This window comes from Pelophylax lessonae (assembly GCF_965119305.1).
Source record: "Pelophylax lessonae genome assembly, chromosome: 13".
NCBI classification, from domain to species: domain Eukaryota; kingdom Metazoa; phylum Chordata; class Amphibia; order Anura; family Ranidae; genus Pelophylax; species Pelophylax lessonae.
The window spans coordinates 133,041,924-133,065,020 of NC_138780.1; the positions used below are offsets into that span (position 1 = coordinate 133,041,924).

General features: G+C 43.5%; 1 protein-coding gene across 1 annotated transcript in view; it reads right to left on the reverse strand.

The window, feature by feature from the left end:
- LOC309569614 (prostaglandin reductase 2-like) overlaps nt 1–23,097 on the reverse strand; it is a 50,058-nt gene that overhangs the window by 12,815 nt on the left and 14,146 nt on the right. The window contains exons 4-7 of the mRNA XM_082275503.1: nt 15,517–15,708; nt 13,479–13,649; nt 12,985–13,194; nt 9,728–9,843 (exon numbers count right to left, since the gene is read on the reverse strand). Coding sequence (XP_082131629.1) covers nt 9,728–9,843; nt 12,985–13,194; nt 13,479–13,649; nt 15,517–15,708 — 689 coding nt within the window. The remainder of the gene's footprint in view (nt 1–9,727; nt 9,844–12,984; nt 13,195–13,478; nt 13,650–15,516; nt 15,709–23,097) is intronic.

Here is a 23,097-nt window from a genome sequence, read left to right on the forward strand (position 1 = left end):
GTGTTATTAGCTATTCTTCTCCTTTAACGATCAGTGGCCCTGATTTTGCGGGACTGTCCCTGATTTAGAAAAAGTTGCTCTGTCCTTCTTGCCTCCTCATTTGTCCCTCATTTTGGCTTGATCTATATAGTTGAAAATAAAATGCACTATTTATCTTTTAAAAAGTGTTTCACATTGCTAAACCTTTCATCCAATTTCTAAATTGCTGCATTTGTAAATTTCAAAAGCCAGTATTAAGGGATCCTAGTGGTAAAAAAAAAGCACTTGTGAGTTTAACTAATATTTTTTTTGTTTAATTCTCCTTTAAGGGAGTGTGGCAGGGGGTGTGTTCTATGCCTACATACTTTTGCTAATAGGCGTCCCTCGTTTCCATCTCAAAAAGTTGGGATCTATGAGCATGGCAACCATGCAATTAGCATTTTCAGATTGCTAGTGATGTTGGACTGTAATTCCACTGGCATCCTATAGCATATGCCTGTGCCATAGCTGAGTTTGCCTGCATGGGGATGCACAAGTGTCCTGTGCATCCTCATGCAGGTAGTTCCACTAATGTCAATTTGGACGCAGGAGGTGCCACGGACATGGCTACTGCTCTCAGTTTGACAATACATCTGTCATATTATCCCTTAAAATTAATCCAAGGACATATTTCCTTTGAAAGATTGAATTAGTAACATTGAGGGACCATTTATTCTATGCTTTGCATTAATACATTAATTTTAACACAACACATTAACCACTTAAGCCCCGGAAGATTTTACCCCCTTCCTGACCAGGGGGTATTTTGCAATTCGGCACTGCGTGACTTTAACGGACAATTGCGCGTTTGTGCGACGCTGTACCTAAACTAATTTGACGTCCTTTTTTTCCCACAAACAGAGCTTTCTTTTGGTGGTATTTGATCACCTGTGCGATTTTTTGATCATGCGCTATAAACAAAAAAAGAGCGTAAATTTTGCAAAAATAACAATATTTTTCACATTTTTTAATATGAAATTCCCAAAAAAAAATTTAAAAATCAAAATTTGTTAACATTTTCGGCCAATTTGTTTTATGCTACATATGTTTGGTAAAAAAAAATTGCAAAAAGAGTATTTTGATTGGTTTGCGCAAAAGTTATCGCGTTTTACTAAAAAAGGGAAATATTTTTGTAACTTTTGTTGTTTTTTTTTTTAAACGCGTAATGGCGGCGATCTGCGATTTTTTTTTGCGGTACTGCGACATTGCGGCGGACAGATCGGACCCTTGACTGACATTTTTGACACTTTTGGGGTTACCAGTGACATTACTGCAGTAATCAGTGCTATACATATGCACTGTTATTGTAAAATGACACTGGTAGTAAAGGGGTTAACTTTATTTGAGAGGGAGGGGCTGTGTGTGTCCCTAGGGGCGTGATTCTAACTGTGATTGGCTGTGGCTTGAGGTGTAGGAACAATGATCAACGGTCCTACATAGTAGAACCATATGATCACTGTTCCTACACAGGGGAGAATGACAGGCGGCTTGTTTACACTAGCCGTCTGCCTTTCTCCCGCTGTCACGGACGATCGGGGGGGGGTCCGTGACCGCGCGGGAGCGGGAGCGCGCCCACTCCCCAGAGCCTCACAGGCTAGTGATGTACCGGCGGTCGGCAAGTGGTTAATGTGCATTTAATAGAACCATGACCTCCCATTAAAAAAATATGCACTGCAGCACCTAATTATAATTGCATCTGCAAAGACAGTTTTCTTTTGGGGCAGTCCCACAAATATCTCTTGAACGTACCAGTGAAGGCCACCTAATGCAGCTTCCTGTGAGAGGTTGCAATGATGCTGCACTGCTCCTGAATTCAGAGCAGAGTTGTCACTCTCATGTAGGCTGTGCCTGTATATACTACAGTGAGATGAAAAATTGCCCCACTTCAAGGGATCATTTTACATTATCCCGGAGTTGGGCTTTAAGGTAAGCTATGTTTTGACAGCTTATGAAAAGCCTATTTTTATTTCTCCTCATCTCCTTTCCCTCTCCTTCACTCTCTGCCTTCTCCTTCACCCCCATACCCAATCCCAGTGACTCTTTTTGAAAGCCAATTACTATGTAGTGGGCTGTCAATGCATCCCACGGCACAAAAAAATAGACCCTGCACACTTTTCCTCACACAGCCTATGCATCTGTGTGTTGTAACCAGGTTGGAAATAGCCAGTTAGGTGCTGTCCCGGACTGGAGGATAAGAGTTAATACTTTCCTGATTCTTTGGTTCTTGGCAAGTTTTTCTTTGGGTTTGACCCATTGATCCTGTGTTATAAAGGTGGGACAGTGACCTGGAGCTGAGAGCCCTGAGAGAAAGAGAGAGATCAGGAGGGGAGCCCTCGTGGGTAGAGCTGAGAGTTCCCCCCAGAGACCCAGGGCCCCGTGCCCACAAGGGAAAGAGGTGGAGAGCGGCACCTATGAGGAAAAACCGAATGTCGCCTACCAGTGCCGTGATGTAAAGGTCATCAGAACTTGGGGTTCTAATGCATAATTTAATTTGTACACTGTTTTCTGTAAAGTGTTTGAGGTGTACTCCTTTCTTTAAATAAAGAATGTTAAAAAAAAAGGACTTGAGGTTCGCCCTGAAGACACCAGTTGCTAGAAATTGCCATGGATGGACTCTGTATTAGACACGGACTCTACATCTGCAAGTATGGAATAATGTTTCCGTATGTTGGACTTTGTATGTCTTTTGCAATTTTCAAGTATAGTGTTGAAACCTTGTTCCCACCTGGTCTGAAGGTACTGAAATAGGTATAATGCAAGTAACCACCGCCATCCCATGGTTCCGGTCACTAAGGTACCTTGGGGTATGAAGACATCAGTACAAGAGTAATACGATGTGAAGACACAAGAGTTACCTAGGGTAACAGAAGCTACAAATAGCCTGTTGATAAGTGTCTGCATGAGATAGGTGGTGTAACGTTCATGCGTTTTTGTTTGTGGATGGATTTACAGCTGCAGAATTATTACACTCAGTAGCCTTGTAGAGAATCTGTTGAACAACATATCCAACTCTCAGGACTTCATCACCGTGTACAGCCTGTTATATACTATATATATATTAATAGATGTTTAAATGGAGGGATAGAGTATATGAGGATATATAGATGAGAGACAGGCTATTGTATGGTGAGCACTAGAAGTAGTATAGGAGAGTTGCAGGTGATGGTAAGCAGATAGGTTCTGATGTCAAGTATAGTGCAGATGGTAAGAGGACACAGATGGAGTATACTTTAGACAGAGTAACCTAGTGCAAGGATAGTTCAAGGTAGTCCCAAGAGCTAACAGTCTTATGCAGATGATAGTGAATAGATAGATACAGATAGTCTTGGTAATTGCAGTAGATGACAGTAGGAGATTGGTTAGTAAGAATCCCCTGCGGGGTACTTATCACTTAGATAGGTTAGGAATAACAGTGTCCATTGGAGAGGGGTGATCCCGTAGCGGGATACGGATCACCAGCGAGGTTTCCGGCTTTAGTTCAGCAAGGAAGGTATGTCAGCAGCTCCGACTTCTCAGGCGTAGGTGCGATGAACATGTGGGTTTGAACGAGCGACGAGTGAGAGCAAACCGGCGATTGAAATAGCCGCTCATAGCGGCGCTCGGCAGTGATGTCATCCGTTCTTAAAGGTGTATGCGTCCTTTGTTATACAAGATGGGACGCAAAGAGAGGAGAAATATAGGAACAAGGGTACCATAGGTACCGGAACATTACAGTACCCCCCCCCCTTAAGGCCGGCTCCGGAAGGCCTCTAGAACTGTTTTTTCTGGATATTTCGAGTGGAAATTGCGAATCAGTCTAGGGGCATGGATATCGGAGGTATCCAGCCAGGTGTCATCTTGGGGCCCATAATTCTTCCATCGTACAAGATACTGGAGTCTTCTTCTATTGAAACGGGAATCCAAAATTTCTTTTATCTCAAATTCTTCTCCACCCTCCACTTGTACAGGAGGTGGAGGTGAGATAGTAGGCCTTATTCCTTGGTTAGGAACATGGGGCTTCAGTAGAGACACATGGAAGACAGGATGTATCTTGAGGTCTACTGGCAATGTGAGTTGTACTGCAGCTTTTCCAATAAGCTTCTCTATTGGAAAAGGTCCCAGAAATAGAGGTCCAAGTTTTTTACTAGGGATCTTTAGTCTCAGATTTTTTGTAGAAAGCCAAACAAGATCCCCAATGGCATATTGGGGAGAGGGTTTCCTACGGAGGTCGTAGTATTTTTTTTGTTGGCTATGAGCATGAGATATGGTATTGTTGAGTAATCCCAGAGAATCCTTTATCTGGGCAAGATAATCAGATGCTACTGGATTACTTGATGGTAAGATACGTGGAGGAAGGAGTGTGGGATGAAACCCATAATTCAGGTAAAACGGACTTTGCTTAGTAGTGCTATGAGTAGCGTTGTTATAGGCGAATTCCGCCAGCGGGAGATCTGCCCAATCGTCTTGTAGATACGAAGTATAGCAACGTAGGTACTGTTCAATGCACTGGTTAACTCTCTCTGTCTGTCCGTTGGTCTGAGGGTGGTAGGCAGAAGTAAGGTTACGCTCTATTCGCAGTATCTGACATAGAGCTAGCCAAAACTTTGAGATGAATTGTGAACCACGGTCAGACAGCAGTGTTTTTGGAATACCATGTAACTTAAAGACATGTTTCACAAGTAATTCCGCTGTTTGTTTGGATGAAGGTAGTTTTCGGATAGGGGTGAAATGTGCCATCTTGGTCAGATGGTCCACTGATACCAAGATGGTGTTGAATCCTTTGGAAGGTGGTAGTTCCACTATGAAATCTAAGGATACCACTTCCCACGGAATCTGGGGTATCGGTAAACTACAAAGTAATTCTGATGGTTTCGTGTTGTCAATTTTAGACCTTGCACAGATATCACAAGATGAAACGAACTTTTTTACGGTTGTCTTCATGTCTGGCCACCAAAATTGCCTAGTGAGTAGATTGAGAGTTTTAGTCATACCCATATGTCCTGCCATAGGTACATCATGCGACAATTCTAAGATCTTGGTTCGCATAGTAGGGGGTATGTATAATTGATCGTTGTAGTAGAGGAAGCCTTCTGCGTCAGTAGTTAGTTGTGGTGGAGGTGAATCCAACCCTATGCTGTGCAAAATCTCCTCCTTCAGTGAGCGAACGCCTCTGATAATACGTTCAAGTGGTATTATAGGAACTGAGGGAACCTCAGTGCAATCTTTCTCGGCTAGTCGTGAGAGTGCATCCGCTTTTTTATTTTTGTCTGCGGGTGTGTAAGTTACTAAAAAATTAAATCTCAGAAAGAATAACGACCACCGTACCTGCCAGTGGGAAAGAGTTCTATTAGTCTGAAGGTATTGGAGGTTTTTGTGATCAGTATATATCAGAATTGGCAATTGAGTGCCCTCAAGTAGATGTCTCCAATTCTCTAATGCCAGTTTTATGGCTAATAACTCCTTCTCACCTACTGGGTAGTTCACCTCGGGGCTACTTAATGACTTTGAAAAGAAAGCAACTGGGTGAAGAGGTGAGGTGTTTGTTGGTCGTTGTGAGAGAACTGCTCCTACTGCCATATTAGACGCATCTACCTCCAAGATGTATTGAAGGGATGGGTCTGGATGGCATAGTATGGGGGCAGTAGTAAAGCTTGATTTCAGCAGAGAGAATGCTCCATTTGCTTCTTTTGACCAATTAAATGGTCTCTTCGTGCTTGTAAGTTGTGTGAGAGGTTTCACAATCGCAGAGAAGTTTTTAATGAATTTCCTATAGTAATTAGAGAATCCTAGGAACCTTTGTAATGCTTTGCGAGTGGTTGGCACAGGCCAATCCAGAATGCAGGATATTTTGCTCATGTCCATTTTGATTCCACTTTTAGATATAATATATCCTAGGAATAGTACCTCCTCTTTATGAAACAGACATTTCTTTGATTTAACATATAAGTTATGTGCAAGTAGTCTTGACAACACAATTCTCACATGTTTTATGTGCTCAGGTAAGGAATGAGAATAGATAAGTATATCGTCCAAATATACTACCACACAAACATCAAGCAAGTCTCGGAATATCTCGTTTATAAAACGTTGGAAGGCTGCGGGGGCATTACATAGCCCAAATGGCATTACAAGGTACTCAAACAGTCCGTATCTGGTTCTGAATGCCGTCATCCATTCATCCCCTTTACGGATTCAAATTAAATTGTATGCCCCTTTTAGGTCCAATTTTGAAAAGAAAGAAGCCCCACGCACCTGTTCGATAAGTTCAGGAATAAGAGGTAAAGGATAACGATCCTTTATTGTGATGGCATTTAATTGTCTGAAATCAATGATAGGCCTAAGGCTAGAGTCCTTATTGCGGACAAAGAAAAGCCCAGCAGCAGTGGAGGAAGTAGAAGGTCGGATGAATCCTTTTGCCAAGTTTTCATCCAGATACTCCTTAAGGTGAGAGAGTTCATCCTGTGAGAGAGGATATACATGTCCGTAAGGCAACTTGCTATTAGGGAGCAGATCGATACAACAATCATAGTCCCTATGAGGAGGTAGCACTTGAGCGTTTTTCTCGAGGAAAACCTCCGATAAATCTTGATAACACTTAGGAATAATGTCATCTGGCAGTACAGACAGGATCCTATCATGTGTGGGGAGGTTACACGTCGTCTCGCAATAGTGAGAAGAGAAGGCTAACGTTCTTGTTTTCCAATCGATGATTGGTTGATGTATGTGTAACCAGGGAAGTCCCAAAATGATTGGAAAATGTGGCGAAGTTAATACATCAAAGGTGGTGGTCTCCACATGAGACTCGTCAGCAGTTACAAGAAGTGCCTGTGTCTGACTGGTGATAGGACCAGAGGATAAAGGGGTACCGTTAATAAAACTAACGGAGACAGGTTTGGGTTTTGAAACAATAGGTATTTTATTAAGGGAGACAAAACAAATGTCAATGTAGTTTCCACAAGATCCTGTGTCAATCATAGCCTTGGTGGTGATCCTAGTTTGGTCCCACTGCAATGTTAATTGAACAAAAAGATAAGGATTTGAAAAGGAAGTTGTGAGTCCCCCTAGCAAGACATTTGAACACTCACCCTCTTTTCTGCGGACAAGAGGACAGTCGTTTACCAAATGATTCGGGGATGCGCAGTACATGCAAAGATGTTCGGTTTTCCTCCTGGCACGTTCAGAAAGGGTCAGAGGTGGACGTATCATTCCTACTTCCATAGGAGTAGGGTCAGCAGGCAACATCCGAGAAGGACTGGAAAATGGTGAGCCCATCTTCTCAGCCTTTCTTTCTCGTAGTCGTCTGTCAATATTGATACTGGTCTGGATCAGTCCCTCTAGAGTGCCAGGTAAATCCGCTCGGGCGAGCTCGTCTTTAACGGCCTCAGATAGGCCGAGTCTAAACTGCGTTCGCAAAGATGTGTCGTTCCACCCTGAATCAGGGGACCATCTTTTAAAATTCGCCACGAAATCTTCAACAGGTCTCCTTCCTTGTTTTAGGGCCCGTAACTGGGTGTCAGCGGTACTCTGCTTGTTGGGGTCTTCATATAAAGTAGCAAGTTGTGCTAAAAATAAGGGATAAGAATTAAGGAGTGGATCATCCTTTTCAAAGAGAGCATCTGCCCAGGCCCGGGGTTCACCCGTTAAATAGGAGATGATGGTACAAACCTTAATTTGGTCAGTGGTGTAGGTTAGAGGTTTTAACAAAAAAAACAATTCACATGCGTTTTTAAATTCACGGAATTTGCTCCGATCACCAGAAAACACTATAGGAGGGTTTATCTTAGGCTCACGGGGCTGAGCAGCAGGAGGCTGTGTGAGACGGCCAAGCTGCTGTCTCAAGGTTTGATTGTCATTTTTTACCTCTGTAAGCGCATGGATCAATGCTTCTACTTGTTGTTTTAATTGTAGTACATGAGTGGATAATTCTGCTGAATCCATATTTTTTTTAAAAGCTTGTTCAATCTGTAACGTTCATGCGTTTTTTGTTTGTGGATGGATTTACAGCTGCAGAATTATTACACTCAGTAGCCTTGTAGAGAATCTGTTGAACAACATATCCAACTCTCAGGACTTCATCACCGTGTACAGCCTGTTATATACTATATATATATTAATAGATGTTTAAATGGAGGGATAGAGTATATGAGGATATATAGATGAGAGACAGGCTATTGTATGGTGAGCACTAGAAGTAGTATAGGAGAGTTGCAGGTGATGGTAAGCAGATAGGTTCTGATGTCAAGTATAGTGCAGATGGTAAGAGGACACAGATGGAGTATACTTTAGACAGAGTAACCTAGTGCAAGGATAGTTCAAGGTAGTCCCAAGAGCTAACAGTCTTATGCAGATGATAGTGAATAGATAGATACAGATAGTCTTGGTAATTGCAGTAGATGACAGTAGGAGATTGGTTAGTAAGAATCCCCTGCGGGGTACTTATCACTTAGATAGGTTAGGAATAACAGTGTCCATTGGAGAGGGGTGATCCCGTAGCGGGATACGGATCACCAGCGAGGTTTCCGGCTTTAGTTCAGCAAGGAAGGTATGTCAGCAGCTCCGACTTCTCAGGCGTAGGTGCGATGAACATGTGGGTTTGAACGAGCGATGAGTGAGAGCAAACCGGCGATTGAAATAGCCGCTCATAGCGGCGCTCGGCAGTGATGTCATCCGTTCTTAAAGGTGTATGCGTCCTTTGTTATACAAGATGGGACGCAAAGAGAGGAGAAATATAGGAACAAGGGTACCATAGGTACCGGAACATTACAGGTGGGATCGTTTCTTGCAAGAGGGAGTTGTTTTCTGCACTCTCTCCGTGAGCGATCCTCTTGTCCGCAGAGGTCCCCAGCCTGTGTCCAGGTACGGAACAGTTAAATGAGGGGAAGTGGAAATGGATTCTGTGCTACGTGCATGGCGGGACTTCCAACCGTTACTGAGAGTGAGGTGGTGGTGATACGCTGAACAGGTGGACGTGGATAAGGCTCAGCATGTCCCTCCTAAATGCAGGTTACGGAGAAAGTGTAAATTGTGACGGAGACCCGAGAATTACCTGGAGAACAGTTATGGTGCAAATGTACATAGTATAAGTTCAGCTCTAAAAGCAGAGACCGGCCTTAAGGTCGAGTATTCCCCCACGGCAGCCTTGGACTTGTCCCAGGACATTTATGAAAATAGCACAAAAGTAAAGCTACGTATGGTCAAGTGATCCTGTTACAGGTGCCTAGCGTAGCGCAGAAAAAGCCACCCCGGGGTAGGCCTCTCATGTAACCTTTGCTTGGCGCCCAACGAGAAGGGATACATGGAGGATGGGACGACCACCACTGCACCCTACCCCCTCCCACATTGGGTGCACTATAAAGCAGGTCTGTTGCAGTGCACTTTAGATGTGTGTTTGGGAACATCTAAACTTGATCAGCAAAGCACCACAATGCCCATCTAGAATGCAATACCGTGCATATCAAAGAAAAACACTTATGTGTTTTAGCAGTTTCCCTTCTTTTTTAAAGCAAATCACTACATTTAGTTTTCTAGGAAAATATCTGATGCGTCCAATGTGTGGCAGACTGCAAACTGTTTTTCTCTCTACTAAACACATGCGAATGTGATCAACAGACACAAAGAAGCAGCTACTGAAAAACTGAAGCAGATGATAATGTAATATAGACACTACCTGCAATTGAAATGCTACACAAAAAGTACATAACCTTAATTAAACACAATCAGAAACACTTACCTTGCAATGTTACGTTCTTTCAAAGTGGTCTCAGTCTGGGGGTCGAGAGAAAAAGGAGGACTCTTGTTATACTGGGAGATCTGACCACATAATACCAGGTGACTGTTTTTCTTCATCTGTGCAGAACAGATATAAATAAACTTAATGTGTTTCTTTAACCACAGTGTTCAGAAAACAGTTTTATGAAGAGAACATGGCAGGGCCTTCAAGAGCCAATACAGTAAGAGAATTTAAATGAAAACCATAGTACTCAATTGCGTTATAAATCTATATGTTGTTTTTTTTTTTTTTTAATTAATTTCAGAATGTAAAGATCAACTGAAGTTTTGGTATGTATCACTATCACCCTGTGCTGGCAGCACGTTGAAGAGTCAGACCACTGCGGTCACACACAACACAACAGTCCAGGTCTCCAGCCATCCAATACTCCCTCCTGCACGGTGCTCCTATCAATGTTACTTAGAGAGCACAAATTACTAGAGAGCATAAAAACTGTTGGTAGAAGCATTATGCAGGGACGTGTTGCACCTCTGGAGACCTAGGACACTGCATTGTGTAAGCAAGTAGTGTCTCTGCTCTCCAATGTGCTGCTTGCACTGGGCATTTAGCAGATATTGCAAAACTAAGTAATTAACTGGTTGCCACCAGGCCACTGTACATTTACTGCGGCAGGGCGGCACAGGTAAGCTGGATCACATACATGTACATCATCCAACCTGTTCTGGGTTAGAATCAGAAGTGCCCAGCGTGCTCCTCCCGCGACTTCCACCAGATACAGCGGATTGTGGCTCCTGGCTAATTTAAGTGGCCAGGGGATCATGTGTTCACCATGCAATCATATGATCACAATGTCAACAAAGCTGTTATGAATTAATTTCCTTTACAATAGCTGTGATTCCTATAGTGATGCTGTGATTGGTCCACAACTACCACATGGTACCTGGGCCAATCGCAGCACCCTGTACCATGTGATAGCTGTGGGCCAATCACAGCACACAATAGTAAATCACAGCTTTAATGACTGTAACCCATTCATGACCGTTCAAAACATTGCTGTTACAGTGATTATCATTTGTGTAAACAAAGCGGGCGGATCTCCTCATTCGATCCCTGATCACTCACTCGATCACACCGCCTCTCCTCCCCTGGCCCAACTCCTGCTGTGTCTGAATAAAGCGGGAGCGAGTCCCTGGCGGCGTGCGCGCGCCGCCCACAAGGGGAGGAGTCCAGCAACGTAGACCTACTTCGCTGGATGATAACGAGACACTTTGCCGCAGTACGCTCCATGTGAGCGGTCGGCAAGTGGTTAATAAACAGGCACCAGGTACTGTAATCTCGCTTTGTCTTACGAGATTACAGGCGGCCCATTCACTTATAAACAGATCTTGGCCGTTTTCAGAGGAAAAACTTCTCCTCTGTTCTCCCTGTGAGAACTGAAGTTCTCCGCTTCATAAACTGGGTGCCAGAGGAGATCATTTTCCTCTGAGAACTGCAGAGAAGTGAACTGAGAAAAAAATTCTCAGTTTCATAAACATACACCAAAAAGTCATATGAATCATAGAGCCAAAATGATATTGCCATCTATAGATATTTTTTTAGGTATAGAAGTAGCAAGTGGCAGTTGTCATCTATCCAAAAAGTCAACACGCTTTGTGGTTGTTGCCGCTTCTTCAGGACTTCACATTTTGAAATGACAAATGCTTTGCTACATGTAATTTCAATACCAACAACATATAGCTGGGGAGATGGTCACGGACCCTAAGGCTGTGGGGTGGCAAATAAGGACAGCAAACAGAGAGCGCCCTCCAGGATATCCAACACTCTGTCACAAGAGTCCACAGAGGTAACAGCATGTGTTGCATCATGAAAATGGGTAGAACTTATATTCAGCATATGCAAAAACCGGCAATCAAAGGGTGTGGCGCGTTTATCTCATCAACATTACACATCCTATATCTATATTGAGGTGCAGTTGAGAAAAATGTACTGTAGATTCAAACTATCAACCAGCAGATGTAAAAGGTCCTTATTAAGCACTTCGGTCAAAGGAACCTATTCAAATACAGCACCACACTCTACCCTTCATGTGTTCATGCATGATACAACACATGCTGCTACCTCTGTGGATGTGAAACGCGTTCAGTTTTTGGATAGATGACAATTGCCATTTGATACTTTTTTTAACCTAAAAAATATCTATAGATTGTGATATCATTTTGGATCTGTTATTTATATGACTTTTTATATTTGGATTATTTTTTTGTAATAAAATATACGTTTTTATGAATTCAGTGTAATTTTGATACTGATGGGCCATCCTTGAACAACCTTTACTTTCCTTTTTTCGTGTTTATTGTGTACCAGTTGACAGCTAGATAGAAGTGAGTCTATGTGACAATTTGTGGGGTCTCAGTTTTCAGCTGACCCAAGTCTCATTACATGGGCCCTTGAGTCCTGGAATGCCCTTTTGCAACGGCACAGTCTACACAAAATGTATGTTCACCCTTTCTGGAAGGCAGGGCTGCTGATAGCAATCACAGGGCCCAATACAGCCTACCTGACAGGACCCCCCTCCTCCAAAAATATAAAATGATATTGTTACCAAAATGCAACGCTGTGATGCTATGCTTTGCAGCCATGGCAGAAATTATACCCCCATTGAACAAGGCCCATATAAGTGAATAGCAGTACGAAGGCAACATCTGCGCCCCACAGTGAGTGATCGGTACCGATCACTCACTGTGTTCATTCAGGGTGGTGTGTTCATTCAGGATGGTGAACCCCCACTCACCATCCGGAAATAACCCACCTCTGTGCCCTCAGCAGCTGTCGGCGGGAGAGGAGGGAAAACCGCAGCACTGCGGGGGGAAAAGGGCACACAGGGGTCCAAGACAGTAGGGGGAAGGGGGCACAGATACTAGAACCGATCCCCCTGCTGTGCAACCAGAGGAAGAAAAGACAAGTAGAAGCAGGCAGCACTGCACAATAGTCACACGTGTCAGCAATAAGACAGTACTGCTGGATCTCCTGCTCGACAGCTGTCCAGGCCCCCCTTTTGAACTGATGAGACCTGGGCCCAGTACAGAAGGACTGGCTGTACTGCCTTATCAGCGGTCCTGCTGGAAAGTAATGTGATTCTGTCACATAGGGGCAGGAATAGAGTCTGTGCAAGCTGTAAGTTAATCTTTTTTCCCTACTTCAGCAAAACATGGGTTTACATTAAATAAATAAAACATGCATATATGTACAGTAGGTACCTGACTGATAACAATGTCACTGATCTCTCCACCAACATTGTCAAAGTAGATATCCACACCATTTGGACAGCAGGCCTTTAGCTTGTATGAAAGTCCTGGCATCTTGTAGTTCAAAGCCTCATCAAAACCCAACTCAGAGGTCAAAAATGCAGCCTTTTCATTTGTTCCACAGATCCCTATAACACGGGAGCAGCCGAGAAGGCGACCAACCTACAGAGGATTTGAGAGAATGAAATGAGAAGAACGAGTCATGGATCTTCTATTTGTGATATACAATACATACAATATATATGAAAAAGAAAACACTTGTACAAAACAATTTAAATGATCAGCACAATATCAGATGCAATTGTCTAGATTAGAGACCATTTCTTCGAATTCCTTCCAATTGTTAGTTTTTCCATTGCTTTAAGACCCAGACAAAATGCACTGCTGAGGACAAGACCGATAGGTGACAACGCTTTATCACCCTTCACAGTAACATATCAGTTTACCTGCCCAGCCAATGAACCAACACCACCAGCAGCACCGCTAACCACCATCGTCTGATTAGCTCCAGGGGTCACATGTCCTTGTTCCTTTATACCAATTAAAGCTGTTAAGCCAGTACTTCCATTAAGACCCAGGTAATGAGACACGTGTCCATCCACAAGACTGGGGTCCAGCTGTGTTTAAAAAATGAATAACAGTTACATCATAATTTAGTAATCAGTAATTTATAGTACATTAAAGCGGAGTTCCGGGCACAGAAATCATTTTTCAACAAACATACCCCCGGGACAGTCAGGGCTAGTACATTCCACAATGGCTAGCCTCTGATCTGTCCCGGTTCGCACTTACCTTTTAGAAGAAATACTCACTTATAAAATTTCTTCCACAGCGTTTCCATCTCTCTTGTGCGCAGCTGAAGCCGGCACGGTCCTCTTCGGCGTCTTCTTCCGCGTCTTCTTCTCCCAGAATGCGCCTGCACCGGCCCCTCTCGTCACTTCCGGTGCGGCGCCGCATTCCTCCACAGCTTCTGGGCATGCCCAGAAGCTGTTTAGCAGGGGAATGCATCGTCGCCTGGAAGTGACGAGCGGGGTCGGTGCCGTCGCATTGATTCCTGGGAGCGATGACGTTCAGCTCCCAGGAATCAGTGCAAGCCCGGAAGTGACGATGGAGCCGCGGCACAGAGGGAGGAAGTGAAGACTAGGTGAGTATCTTCGATCTTCAATTACAAGGTGAGTAAATAAAAAAAAAAACCTAACTATCCAATTCCTTTTCAGGTGAAGGTGTAGAAGCGGACGGGCACAAAAAAAAAATATTGATTTTGTGCCCGGAACTCCGCTTTAAGGAAAGCTATATTTTAAGCTGTGGGGGTTGTTTTTTGCACAAAGGGTAAGGTGACCAGATTTTTTAAATGAAATCCGGGGACATGTTTTTTTATATAGGGAAATGGCACAGGACTGCATAAAGGACTGCGCTGGGCACAGGACCACATAAGATACAGGAGGGTGAGGCAAAGAGTGCAGGGTTCAGAGGTGTGCTATGCACAGAGGACACTTCTGCCCACCCATCCATAGCTCACCTCTGCACCCTTCTCTCACAGATTATCCCTGCAGCTACCTCTTAGCCCTTCCCCCACAACAGCTAAACTCTCTACCTCGCAGCAGCAGTTAGATTGTCCACCAGGGGGCGTTGGCATCCATTTCTCAGCCGACATGGGATGCCCTGTCTATGTTAATCCGGCGCTGAATCAGACAAAACTGGGCACAGACTTGGTCATCTTAACATGGGGCTGCCTAGGAGTAGTGCATCCCTCTTGACATTATGGTGTGTCTAGGATGGAAAGGTGCACCTTCCAGCCCCGCTACAGGTATCTCTCAAAGTCTATGGCAGGCTGCGGTTGGATGGGACTTGAAAGAGGCTTACTGAGGCGTTACTGACGAATTGCGATTGTTGCATTGCCGCCGTGCCGCAACTGTATAACAAGCGTTTGGCTTGCGGTTGCAATGTGGTCCTATTCACTTACATGGGATAAGTCTGTTTTGAGTAATGAAAACTGAGTGCCCTGAGTCTAAATCTCTAACTCTGGTGTCTGTTGGACTGTGCAGTGCACAACTGCTGTAACAGGAAAGTAGAGACAAAACTAAGAATATAAAAGGTAAATAGTTTAATTTTTTCCGGCTGCATATCTATTTCTGTGACTTCAGTTAGGATTTAAAGCTGAAGTCTTTGTAAGAAACAAAAAAGACCCCTCCCTGAGGCTGACTGCCACACAAAAAATGAATTATATTTTTGGCAAGGGCCTTATGGCTGGTCTGGTGATGCCACGCAAGCCTCCTCCTTATGCTTACTGCTACACTAATCAGCAACCATAGAATGACATGTGACCACCTTTCAATGCAGTAACACTCTGACCTCAGGTTGCATGAAAACGCAGTGCACTTCAAGTTGTGAATAACTAAGGATACTGGATAACCTTAAAAATACAGAGATTATATATAAAATGTAATTAATACTTTCAGGTGGACTGGGTTGAACCTTACTTACTTTTTTCAGTGAGCTGCCATCCAAGATGCACTTTGTCTGCCAGGGCCAGTTAAAATCTGAGACGATATCCCCAACTTTCAGCTGGTTGCTCTTGCTTTGCTCAACCACTCCAATGCCATTACTAAAAACGACTTCTGAGATCTTCCAAACCCGAAGGTAGCTTCCAGCTGATTCTTCATTCATGCAATAGCGCTAAGAAAAAACAAAGGTGGTATCTTCATTGGCAACTGGTAAAGCCTCAGGCCCAGATGGTATCCCTGTTAAGGTCTATATTAGATACATAGATATTATTGTTCCAAATCTGCCAAAAGTATATGGGTCAGCCTTTCAGCAAACTGAGTTCCCTCATTTAATGTACACCGCCATGGTAATCTTATTGCTGAAATGGGATAAAGATCCAGTAGACTGTGCCTCATACCGACCAATCTCATTATTAAATTTTAACTACAAAATACTAGCTAAGGACCTCGCTAGGAGACTCAACGAGATAATACTTTCCATTATACACACACAGATCAGACAAGCTTTATGCCTAAAAAATCTAGATCTATAAACATACGCAGAATGCAGATTCTAGCCCAACTGCGCAAGTTTGGCCCTGAATCGAGTGCCCTGGCATCTCTTTACACTGCCAATGCCTTCGATTTGATAGAGTGTCTATTCTTACAAGCTATGTTACGACACTTTGGCTTTGGGGGCAACTTTTGAAAATGATTTTCCATTCTATAGTCTCGCCCTTGCTCTAATCGTCTGCTGAATGGCATACTATCTCCCCCCGGTAATCCTGTAAAGGGGGATGTGACAGGGATGGCCACTGTCCCCTCTTTTATTTGCAATAGGGATAGAACCACTGCCAATGATGTTTGGGCAGTCCCCGAGGGAGGAAGTAAAACAAAAGGGAGCAGAACGGCAAAATTGGCCTTTATGCCGACGATATTATCCTATACATTCAGGACCCTCATGATACTTCAGATATAGCCATGCATCTGATAGAACTCTTTCGGACTTTTTCGGGCCTAAGATATACTGGCAAAACTCAGCCCTATTGCCCTTACGTTCGACACCTCAAGTGGTGGTCCATCCAAACTCCCCACTAAAATTAGTCACCTCCCTCAAATACCTGGGGAAATAATATTACAGGGACCCCAGCCGAAGAAACGCGTAAAACTGAAATTGACTGGGCCAAACTCCCTCTGTCAGTAGCTGGCAGAGTAAATTTAATAAAAAATTGTTATTTTACCAAGATGTCTTTATGTGTTAGCGCACTCTCCCGTCACAGCCCCAAGACTTTATTTATAACCCTAAACTCACTTTTCACTGCATTTGTTTGGCAGAATTCCAAGTGTAAATTGAAACTGATGACCTTACAATGGCCCAAAACCGAGACAGGTATAGCACTGCTGCCGTATACCTGTACTACTTAGCGGGCCAACTAAAACATCTGCACCCTTGGGTAACGCTTGACCCACCAAGTGGTGTGGAGGCCCAATCTTACTTTAGTTCTGCAAGTAGAGAGGCTAATTTTAGGCCTTGAAGCCCCTCTTTTCTCATTACCTAGAGTCAGACTGTCTATACTGACCCAGGCCAGATTAGGGTGGAGAAAAGGTAAAAAAAACTCCCCTCCTACTCAGATATTTCTTTGGAACTGTCCCTTTGGGGTAATCCCACTTTTACTCAATTACTCACCTTCCTGGACTTCATGTTTTGGAAACAGAAGGGCCTAAACTCGCTGATGTTTATATATAATAATGGAATTATTCATCCCTTTGACTATATACAGTACGTAGGCAATTCGATCTTACTCATAAATCCTTCTGTCGTTATTTGCAGCTTAGGCATGCTTTACAGGCCTAATTCAGGACCTACAGCCCCAAACTGTCTAATTACCCCCTGATAGGAGTGCTCATATCCCAAGGCCCTAAAGGGTTCATTTATGAACTGTACTCTCCTTTACCTAATGTTAAAATATGTGCTGCACCATTGCCTGTTAATAATAGATGACAATCTATATGTACAGACATGTCAGATGAGGACTGGGAGGAGGCCTGCTCATAACATTTAACTGTTTCACCCGTGGCCAATAGCAAACTTACTCAACTCTATAGCATATCATCCACCAAGCATATGTCACCCTGGTTTGCTTACTGGGTATGGGCTGTACCTCCACTTCAAGCTGCCTAGGCTGGGCACAACCGTGCATTATTTAATTGAATGAGGACGTGCCCAATTATAGCTAAGTAATGGAAACAGGTGGTAGACTTGTTATCCAACCTACTTACTGCTCCGCTCCCATTTACTCCCGAATTATCTCTTTTGGGGGTGCTGGATGAGGAACTTTTGCCCAGATATGCCAGTATTTTTTGGAAAGAAACTATTTTTGGTGAGAAAACAAATTGTGCTCAAATGGATACAGGCCTCTCCCCTTTAATCCCTCAGTGGATTAATGGTGCTAACCAGATTCTCCCTTATGAAAAAATAATATAAGAACATAGGGGTTGATATAAGATATGGGATGTGTGGTGTAACTTATACAAACTTTAAAGCATAACTCCACTTCTGTTGAGAAAAAAAACATTCCCCTCTGGGTGATCAATGTACATTGCAAGGATTATAACAACCTTTGTTGCAGATTACTTCCTTTTGTTTTTCTAAAGAAATCCCTGTTTGTTCCTCAGTGCTGAGTTGGTCTAATGGGAGTGGTTTCATAATTATCAATCAGCTGTGCAGTTGCAGAGCAATACTGAGGAAATCTGCTGGGTCGGGAACCCTTTAAACATGTTCCTAATGGGAGTATCTCACCGAAAATGACATTTTTGTTGCAGGGGATGCCTGAAATCTGACATATCTTATGCAGACTTCTGGGAAAATTGGTGAGGCAATCACACAAGCAGGAAATGATGTTTCTGGGGTGTGGTCAGTACACATTCTGTGTACAGAACAGCTCCAGGTAGCCATATTGCATTGCATTTTCAGAAAATTACAGTGGCTGCAGATTGAAAAGGAAATGTAGTTTTTAATACCATTCAATTACAATAAGACTAGTGTCGCAATTGTATACCCTATATTATTTTATGTTTATGTAGCACCCTACAGTTAGGTGCTAGGTAAAACTATAGTGGGCCTCGTCTGCCTAACAGCAGGGCTGTGATTTATTTAGCTAGGGTGTCAGGGCTTCCAGATGTGCCTGCTGAGGGAACAAGTATCCCCACTGGCTCCTGTGAGAGGATTTTCATAGGGCAGTGTGGGAAGACCAATCAGGGGACACATCCCAGCTTGTAACTACCCCAGAAGGCAGATTATGCTGCAAAGGATTCTGGGAGTGTGTATAAGTTTGGGGGGAAGTGCGTGGCATGGGGTCCTTGGCGGGAGCAGAGTCCCAGGAAGGAGAGTGCGGCTGTCTCTCTTCCTGTCTGAGGAAGGTGGATGTCTCAGGGTGTCGCCTGAGTTTCCAGAGAGTGCTGAGTTGAGCTGAGGGGATCCGGTGTGCCGAATGCCTGTGGAGAGCGAGAGGGGTCCAGTCCCAGGAAAGCCTACACAGGTCGTGAGTACTGAGGATTGCCCCTGGGGGGCTGCCTGAAGTTAGAGGGGACCACTCCAGAAGAGGTTTGGGTATCCAGTGTCAGCTAGCTGTAAAGGGGGTACCTAGGTTGAGGACCCTGAAGCTACAGAGGGGGTACATAGTCAGTGGACCCTGAAGAGTTCAAGGTCAAAGGGGGCACCTGCAGTTTGGGCCCTGAATTGTACAGAGCGTGCCAGTTACAGTGACAGCTATACAGAGTTCTACTACATACTACCTCAAGCTGTGCCAGGCGGGGGAAAGTATTCAGTAACTTTCACAGTACAACAGTGTCAGGAGTTCTACAGTTCTCAGTCTTGGATTTTTTGGACAATAAGATGAGGATTCAGCACTTCTGTTCTACAGAGTGTTCTCAGTGTCAGTGAGCGTTGACTGGCGCCAGCTGGCGTCAAGGAAGCGCCAACGGGCATTTCAGAAGTAAATTAGTTTAAGCCTCAAGGAATATCCCACTCATTCCCTTCTCCCATCCCCTTTATTCCAATAAAAACCACAAACAAAGATGCCGGCGTTGTCGCTGCTTCAGTTGTCACACCCAGGGTCACAGCTCACATGGGATGGAGAGACTACCGGTACTAATGGCAGACCCACATCAGGCCATAGGCCTGGGAACCTTGCTACATTTATTTGCTATTTTTTTTTCCCTACGAAAGTGGAGTTACCCATTCACTGCTAATGGTCGATGCTGATATATCTCAAAGTGAAGAATCTGTGGAAGGTGTGATCATACCCTTTTACACAGGAGACAAAGTTTAAGATTCTGTTTCCTAATGTTCTCTTAGTGTCGGTTCACACTATGGCGATCCGACTTAGGGGGCGACCTGTGAAGTCGCGTGCACCACGACTTCGGCGCGACTTGCACGGACTTCATAAAATGAATGTCTATGCAAGTCGTTCCAGGTCGCCCCGAAGTAGTACAGGACCCTTTTTCTAAGTCGGAGCGACTTGTGTCGCTCCTATTAGAACCTATCCTGTACCACACAATGGACGGCGACGGTGCACGACTTGTCAGGCTGACCAAGTCACCTGGCAAAATGTACTAGTGTGAACCGGCACTTACACTGTTCTACATTGAGATATTTTTTAACACAATGTGGATTTTTCTGCCTTGTCACCTGAATTCTCCTGCAATAAAAAGTATTTAAAAAAAAAAACAAAGGTGGTAACAAATAAACCAAACATAACAGTGCTTCTTACGTGCCAGATGGACTTCAGCATTGATTTTACTAGAAGAAGGAACATACTTTACACTGCAAATAAAGAGTCATTTCAAATGATAAGACTTTAGTACAGCCTTTCTCAACCTTTTTTAACCCTGAGGAACCCTTGAAACTATTTTTAGGTCTTCGGAAACCCCTCCTGAAAACTTTGATACGTATATTCATGTGATCACTAAACTGGAAAGTTATATAGAAAATAATAAAGAAGATGGTGTATACGGAGTGTTTGAGTCCCACAGTGGACCCCTTTTAACACCCTCCTGCTCTATATTTTCTGATTTTCAGTAATAATCACTCAATGATTAAAATAATAATACTAATTGACAGAAAATAATCACAGACAAGGAAAATTGTACTGAAGCTTACACTGGTGGCCAATAGATAAATACTTCCTAACATTTTTGTTCAGTAGACAAATGTCCCCTTAAAGTAGTGGCCAGTAGAAAATGCATGGACACCAATGTCCTCATCCAGGGGCATTTATTGGTCCCTAAGATAGGTACCCGCTACGTAGGCATTTACCCTATGGACATATCCGATCACTGTCAGCTTGTCACCCATTCACGGGCATGCTGCTAAACGTAATCACTGGTGATTATTGCTGACAGAATTAACAGACCGGCCATAATCGCCCATGTGATTGAGGCCTTACCTTGGAGCTCAGTAGATAAATGCACCCTTATATTAGTGGCCGATCGGCCGACTTTTGTCCAGTGTTGTTGTGTTGGTTGAAATGTGCTCTAGACTGCACACGAATTTTCTCGGCCAACAAAAACCAACTTCAGAAGTGATGTCATGTGCTGGTTTACTTTCCATTTGTTTTTTCTTCTCTGAGCATGCCCAGTCTTGCTTATCAGATTTTTGTCTGCCGAAATCTGCACTGACTGACGGAAAATCGTCCGTTGTATTGACGGCCAACAAAAATTTTATAGCCTGCACACCAGATTTTATTCGGCCGAAAAAGTCGGAGTCGGTTGTCGAAAGCATCATACTAACAAGCCGAAAATCGGCCGATCGAACGTTGGCCGAAAATGATGCGTGTGTACGAGGCATTACTCAACATGACTCTGTGATTTTCTCATATATGGTTTTCTCTTGGATGTAATTTATCTTCAAGGTATTTTCACTTTGTTATATTCGGTATTACCTGTTGTATTTTCTATTGCAGAAATAATTGTATGTATGCATATTGGAATTCCTTCGCTCACACCCCTGATGATGGGTATTCCCGCAACGCGTAGGGTGTTGCCAACTGGAAATCTATGCTCTACAACTCTTTGTCCAACTATGACAACTTATTACTTTGTTACACTTATATTTATTTATTACTATGTTGATTTTATTGTGATTTATTAAAATTATGTTTTATTAACAATTGTGGTGTTACTTTTGCCCCTTAAAGTCCCGTTCCGTACCAGGGGTTTATTTTCCTTTGGAATACAAATTGTGGGGAATTTACTAAGACTAAAGCAGACAGAATCTTGAGCAGCTGTGCATAGTAACCAATCAGTTTCTATCTTTCATTTTCCATGCTTAACTGAACAGGCTGAAGATAGAAACTAATTGGTTACTATGCATAGCTGCTCCAGATTCTGCTTGCTCCAGTACTTATAGTACATTTTTTCCATTGATGTTGCCTTGTTTCTGCCCCATTATGTCCCATCATCCTTCTGATTAAAGTGATATTGCCTGTTCTGTGTGGGGGATCCTCTTCTTCTCAGGTCCCCCCCGCTGCTAATCCTGGCTCCTCCCCCTTGACAAGGGCAAATCTGTTTGCTATGGGGGGCACTTCTGCGTGCTTAATCCTGAGCTCCGCTCTCTGCATCCATAAGACACATAGAGCAGCGGCTCTGCCCCTCCCCTGCTCTCTCACTGACTGGCTGTGATTGACAGCAGTGAGAGCAGATGGCTCCCGCTGCTGTGTCTCAGCCAAAGAGTAGAGAGAGACCCCGGGACAGCCAAGGCATTGCTGGATCGAGAGGGGGCTCTGGGGGGAGCAGCACACAGAAGGTTTTTTTTTTTTTACAAAAACCTTCTGGCTTTACAACTACTTTATATATCTGATTAATTATCTACATGAAAAATATTTATAAATGTGAATAAAAATGAGAATAAATGTAGGAGTTTTTTTACAGATTCCTGCAAACTAACAAGGACCATATATCAAGCTTCCTTATACGAGTGTGATATTTTAGCTCTAAGTGTCGGAAGCTCGATGCTGGTAGTCTTCATTTTGCTTTGGACTACGTTTAATACAGATTGTGACACTGATTTGCGTTAAAGTGTAACTAAACCCAGGAGTCTGCATTCACTTTATCTGGTCTCCCACAGTACACAGAACATGGAAATGCAATTATTTTAGTAAATATAAACTGCTAAATACCTTTTCCCATCAGCAGTATAGTGCAGTCTTGTGACTTCTATCAGTGTCTGGTTAAAACTTGTAGGAGGAGTTTTCATTCCCCTCTGACTGTCCTATGAGGCTGCAGGACCCCTGACCCTCTGTCTGGACAGTGCTGATTGGCCCTGTGCTAATCACATGCACCCTCTTAAGAAAAAAAAAAACTCTCTAGCAACACACACCAAGCCGAGCATGTACAGCGTGCCTCCAACGTTCTGTACTGTCAGGAGATGGATTGGGGACAGTAAAAGAAGGGGAGAATCAGAGAAGACAGGATCAAACTGCCTCTTTACACAATGTGGATGATTAACCACTTAGGTTCCACAGTGAGTAGAACAAGCATGCTTTACTGCATTTAAAGACCGGTTTTACTGCTTTGGGTTTAG